Source organism: Mercurialis annua, linkage group LG4 (assembly GCF_937616625.2).
Source record: "Mercurialis annua linkage group LG4, ddMerAnnu1.2, whole genome shotgun sequence".
NCBI classification, from domain to species: domain Eukaryota; kingdom Viridiplantae; phylum Streptophyta; class Magnoliopsida; order Malpighiales; family Euphorbiaceae; genus Mercurialis; species Mercurialis annua.
The window spans coordinates 20982220-20988375 of record NC_065573.1 but is presented as its reverse complement, the minus strand read 5'-3'; the positions used below and the strand labels follow the sequence as shown (position 1 = coordinate 20988375).

At 34.6% G+C, this 6156-nt stretch overlaps 1 protein-coding gene across 2 annotated transcripts; it reads right to left on the bottom strand.

Annotated features, from left to right (window-relative positions):
- Positions 1 to 2734: 2734 nt before the first annotated feature.
- LOC126677369 (beta-fructofuranosidase, insoluble isoenzyme 1-like) lies at positions 2735 to 5114 on the bottom strand. Of its 2 annotated transcripts, XM_056105421.1 has the most exons (6): positions 5014 to 5114; positions 4067 to 4923; positions 3797 to 3955; positions 3457 to 3701; positions 3266 to 3356; positions 2735 to 3139 (listed from the first exon to the last, which is right to left on the bottom strand). In XM_056105421.1, exons 2-6 carry the CDS (start codon positions 4916 to 4918, stop codon positions 2945 to 2947), a joined length of 1542 nt encoding a protein of 513 aa, XP_055961396.1. In that variant the 5' UTR covers positions 4919 to 4923; positions 5014 to 5114; the 3' UTR covers positions 2735 to 2944. The 2 variants fall into 2 exon arrangements, with proteins under 2 accessions (XP_055961396.1, XP_050227899.1); XM_050371942.2 differs by lacking the exon at positions 5014 to 5114 and having other exon boundaries at positions 4067 to 4926.
- Between the last annotated feature and the right edge of the window lie 1042 nt (positions 5115 to 6156).

Sequence of the window (6156 nt, the reverse complement as noted above, 5' to 3'; positions counted from 1 at the left end):
AAACAACACAATAGTTTCAAGGGTTCACTCTTAAACCAACAAACTACAAGGGTTTTTCACACAAGAATTGAAGATTGGTTGGGAGGTTTAAAGCTTAGGTTGTCAACTTTACTCATACAAAACGATATGGTATATATAGACCCTCTAAGAAATTCTTCCCGTTACTCTTTACGTGTGAAGAAAAGAGTAACAAAATCAACTTTTTCAAAGTAGACATGGCAGGCATATTTGGCAACCACTAACCATATTTGGCGCCTGCGAACGGCTCCTTGGGAAATAACTCAACGGTTCTCTGCTGAAGTGTCGGCACCTCGTTGGCTGCAATAAATGACTGTTGTGAAGTCTTCTAGATAATTCAAACTCCGCGCCCGCGAGGCATAGTTCGCGCCCGCGAACTATTGTTCGCTCTCAGCACTTGTGAAGCTTAGCACTCGCGAGCTTCAGAATGAGTCTTTGTCTTGCAAAGTTGGCGACCATGAAGATAAGTTGGCGCCCGCCAACTTTCACTGGACTGCTTGGAAATCGAAAAAATTTGATTATAGTTAGAGATGTCTGATTTGATTTCTGATTGTTTCGGGGGTTCCTACACGCTTAAATAGAATATTAGAATCTTCGGTGTTAATTGTCATGGTCAAAATAGAAGAGATATTGATTTAATTAAGTCCCAACAAAAGATTCAATCAAACACATTAGGCATGGTTAAACATTACTCATGGCATTAGAGTGATAATCAAGAGTTACAACTCATAATCAAACACATATCTCATATTAGAAAATCAAGGGGGCTAAACCCTAACCCAACTCAAACCAACAATCATGTCAAATACCAACTAACAAAGCAAAGGGGTTCAATCTCAACAATTAGCATGTATGAGTCAAACAAATAATGGATAATATCTCAATTCATTCATATAACCAATTAACTTAACAATTCAATCAAACCATAGCATAATCATGCAATCCTTAAAGCATAACCATCCTTCATAGCATGAATCAAACATATATCATGGTAATTGAGTTCAATTAAGCATACAAACCATAACGCATACATTTGAAACAAAATCCACAATCCTCTACACATGCCATAAACCCTAGCTAAGCATAAACTCAACAAATCAACCAATTGACCTAACAATTAACCAAGCCATAACAAAATCATATAATACAAGCTCAATTCACCAATTCAAACATGGATTAAGCATATATCGTGGCAATTGAGTGATAGACAAAGGTTATGAGCCATAGCAAACATATCTCATACAATCCCCCAAATCTCAACACATTTAACATAAACCCTAATCACATAATTAACCACCAAACAACCAATTTATACTACCCATTAAAAGTAATCTCATAACCACTTACCCTAGAAGATTGTCAAACTCAAATGATGAAGAATCAAGGAAAAACTCCCCTTAACTCTCACAAGTCAACAATGGTGGAAGTGGAGATTGCCAAGCTTGAAGATGAAGGTTAAGGATGATGGAAGCACACTTGATTAGCTTAGGTTTAGAGTTTACCTTCAATTAACATGGATTTGGATAGATTTTAGGGTTTGGGAAGTAAGATGGAGAATTTTGGAGTTTGGGGGTGATTGGCTCGGCCAAAAACCTATTTGGTCTATTTACATACTAAACCAGCAAGCTGGCCGGACCTATGGCCGATTCTGCTTAGCAGAACTGGCTATAGGTCCGGTCGAGACAACCCTAAGCCGATTCTACTGGGTAGAACCGGTTATAGAACCAGTTTACCCCCTAGTTGCACACCAAGAGAAAATTGGACCTCCAGCCGAACTTCCCTCGAAGGTCCGGTTCTAGGTCCGGTCAACACCTGAAAAACCAACCTAAAACCAATCCGAACCCACTCCAAAATTCATGGTTCAAAGCCAAAAGGTATACACCAAAAGTGAGTCAAACAAATACCTAGAACTTAGACATGCCGAAACACAAACGAAAAATGTGCGCACGCCAACATCCAAACGATATGCGAAACCAAACCGACAAACATCAAGTTTGAAAGCACGGGATATTAAACCCGATCATGTGGAAATGGTGGTTATACTTTCGATCAAACAAAGAAATATAAGAATCATGTTTGTTATGGTAAGTTATGCTTTAATGTTGATCGAGGAAGTGTTTGTAAATCAAGGATTAAGGTTTTGTTCGGTTTCCGTGTTCGGTATGTATATGCATTAAATATTTACAACATTGTTTTATATTTTATTTAATATTTATTAGTAGTAAAATTGACCTTGTGGAATTCAATATTTTCAAGAATGTTTTGGTTTTGAAGCTATCTTTTGAATATCTTGTCCTTGGAAGACTGCTTTCCATTATAAGTATGTGTATAAAAATAAATTCACTTCTAAAAACACCGCGATAGTAGTTGTAATAATACTACTAGAATGTTAGGACTTAGTGTATGATATTTTGAATGGATATATCGTATGGATGATTATGTTATAGTTTGGTGTCGTATGTTTTAAAAAGTTAATATAAGGTAGAAAGTTGGTATCATTTAAGACTTTCTACGAGTTTAAGAGCAATCATTCCCGTTTCCTAGCAACTATTTCCGTTTTCTAGCGCTAGTCTCGACTCGTGGAATCGGGTTGTTAAGGAGAAAAAAGACAATTCATGTAAACAAATTATGAAAAATATAGGCAATTCACATGAAAAACTAGTAAAAGTCACCGTTTGTTATGAGCAATATTTTATAAAGAAGCTTAACAACCACCTAAACTAGAATTTGCATCAAGTCATATCTTTGCAAACTATATTTACTCGAGATTGAAAGTTCAACATCCAATTAAAGTAAATAAGAAAAACTTACATAAAAAAAGAACCTGCTACTACACTAAACAAAAAAAACATGATGCTTATTTGATCATTAATTCCCACACAAGAAGAAATTCCTCATTGAAACCCACCCCTTTATTCGCGTCTGGTCATTGCTTAATGGGTCTGTTCATAACAGGTTTTTTCATGCTCCAAGCATTGAGAGTCTCCACTGTTATAGTCTCAGATCCATTATTAAACACATATAAATGCGCCTTCTCGAATATAGCTATAGTTGGATATATTCTTGATGTTACTATCGTTTTTCCACCGGCTCCAAAACTTTCTACCACAGAGTGATCAATCTAAAGAGTAAAGAGAACAAATTGTTAGGAGGGACTAATTAAACTTTCATTTAAGATAAATTAAGATATAAATGCAGGAAAAAAATAGCGACTTGCATGATAAAATAAAATAAAAAATGATCTTACCAAACTCCTGAGTGAGATTTTGGCATCGGCTAAATCTACATTAACAAAGCCCCCAAATGGTGGTTTATAAAGCATATCTCCTAAGGAAGAGCTGTTCAAAAAGTACAAACATAATTAAGTAAAAAATTTAAAGTAAAGATTAGGGTGCTCATGCATGGATACAGTAACATAATTGACTCAAGAACAATTACCTTCTTGCATCAGAGCAAAGAAGAATTTTATATTTGTCTGAATCTTTAAAAACCCTGAAGAAAATGGGAGTAAATTCTTCAAGCTTTTCAGAGGCTAGTGTCAAAAGTCCGAATGGACCAAGACCACCTTGAGCCTTTGATCCTTTTACAGCACAAACATCTAATGCGTCGAGATTTTTCCATTTAGGATCAAATGGTTCAGCTTTGTCTAAGCTTTGGAATGAGAAGGTTACATCAACGTCAGCCTGTCAATAGAATGTGTAAATTAATCAGATTAGCAACACTTTATAAAAATTAAAATATAATCTCTTAATATTAAAGATAACATTAGATACAGAACCTGAGCAGCAGTAATGCCTTTCACTTCAATATGTTCTCCTTTTTTAATCTCTTGATTGATGAGTTGAACATTTTTACCTCTTAGACTCTCCAATTCTTCAATTGGCCATTGAAGCAATTGTTTTTTACTAACATCAAGCCATACTTTCCTTGGAATGGCCTAAAATACCAGACAAAAAGATAACAATATAGTTATCAAATCATGCTAACTGAGGGGGGAAAAATCATGCTAAATAAAATAATATTCACACATTCAATTAATTTTTCTTACCTGAATTCCAGCCCATCCTTTTTTCATATCTTGCTCCATAGGATCAGACTCATTAGCCCAACCCCACAAAATTCTTCTATTTTTGCTTGGGTCAAAAAATGTCTTGGAAGCATAAAAATTGCCATAATCATATCTAAGCCCAGCCCAACCATCAACTGAACCTCTATCAGGTGTATATCTATTCTTTTTCTTATCATAAGTACCAACAGTATAGTACTCATATCTTGTCAAATCCAAGCTAACCTTCAATACATGCTTCAAATCTCCATTCACAATTGAAGTGTCCAGTCCATTTCCGCCGGATAACGCAACCGGATAAAAATCCGGACACTCCCACATACCCGTTTTCGCTTTCGAATGAAGCGGATGTGGGGTTTTAACCCATGTCTTAAAATCCTTGCTCTTGTACAAATAAGCAACTCCTCTATGCTTCCTTCTTGAACCCACAATAAGATACCATTGCCCGTTAACGAACCAAGCCGTAGTCGGATCACGAAAGGCGCTCGCATTCACATTTGGCCCTGGATTTATAGCGGGATTATATTCTTTCGGTTTGATCCATTCTCGAAGATACGGGTCGGATAAGTTTTTTGGTACGGCATAGTTTTGAATTTGACGTTTCTTTGGGTCAATGCCGGTGTAAAGGATCACGGGCGTTTTGTTGGGCAGGATCGTGACTGATCCGGACCAACATCCGTGCATGTCGAACCATTCTGATGGGTAAATTGCAGGCTCAAGTGCTTCCCAATTAATCAAATCTTTTGATACAGAATGTGCCCACACAATATTACCCCAGACTGCACCTTCTGGATTGTATTGGTAGAAAAGATGGTACAATCCATTGTAATACATAGGCCCTGCTCATATCATTACATAGTAACCAAATTAGAAGAAATTCAATAATATTATAACTAAGGCAAATTTTAATAAAAGTAAAAAAAAATTACCATTTGGATCTATTGTAGTTTAGGTTCGTCCCCACCAAGAAAAGGTACATGCAAGAAACATAAAGAAGAAATTAGGGATATTACAAACAAATTATATTAATTTCTTTGCATATAAAACATAACAAAAGTATGAAAAAGTTAAAATTTGTCTTGTAATCAACATATTAAGAAAAATCAATTGGAAACATAAATATTAAATCTTAGTTTAGCAATATATTAGTGGCAGTCAACCTCGACCTTGTTTTTTAGCTAATTCTTTTAAAAAAAATATGGGAGATCTGTAAGACATGTAACACCACAAGTTCTAAATAAATATCATGTGATAAAAGGTTTCTTCAACTCAAAGAGCTTTTTTCTTCTTAAACTTTGCTTTTTCAAGAGATTTTAATGAATAAAAAGAGACCACATGTCAAACTGAAGTGGACCGGCCGAACAACGAATCAGAAATAAATTCGGTTTGATTTTTTCTTACGACTTGAATTTTCAATTTCTCTCTAAATTGTAAAAATCTCAAAAATTTAAATCGACATATATAATTTATATATTAAATTTATTAGTTGAGGTCATTAAATTTTTAAAAAGTGACCATACGGTGTCCGAATATGAACATAAAAACAATAAATTGAACTACCAAAATAATGCATACAAGAAAGTGACAAGACAATAGCCAATTGAATATGCAAATTAAGGGAGCACCGAGAACTATAATGCTCCATAAGTCTAGTCCTTATAATAAAGCTTAAATTGCCCTTTTAGTGGAGAAAAACATACATTCTTGCAAAAATAACACTACTCTTTGCTACTTTTTTTTATGACTATGAATGAATGATGGACAACAAAACTTCCAAATACTAATACTATAGAGCCTACCTTTTGGTGCTCATCAAAAGTTAATTTTGTAAATCTTTTATTTTTCTCCTATACTTGTGTGGATCTCTTTTTCTAGTCTCATCACTAATTATAGTTTAATTAAAAATTAAAAATACTTATATAGTGTCTAGTTCTAATGCATGTAAACTCTTTAACATTTACTAACCATACCTACAATTTTAGTCTATGTAATAATTATAAAAATGGAAATTTGACTCAAAATCGATTGAGTTTCATTTTAGAAGTTTGATTTCGAAATTGTTAGAATAACAG

Coding starts and splice junctions, on each gene's coding strand:
- LOC126677369 (XM_056105421.1), bottom strand. CDS start 4,918: ATGTATTACAATGGATTGTACCATCTTTTCTACCAATACAATCCAGAA. Junction 3,956..4,066: donor AAGGATGGGCTGGAATTCAG/GTAAGAAAAATT, acceptor CTGGTATTTTAG/GCCATTCCAAGGAAAGTATG. Junction 3,140..3,265: donor AAATCTCACTCAGGAGTTTG/GTAAGATCATTT, acceptor TTTACTCTTTAG/ATTGATCACTCTGTGGTAGA.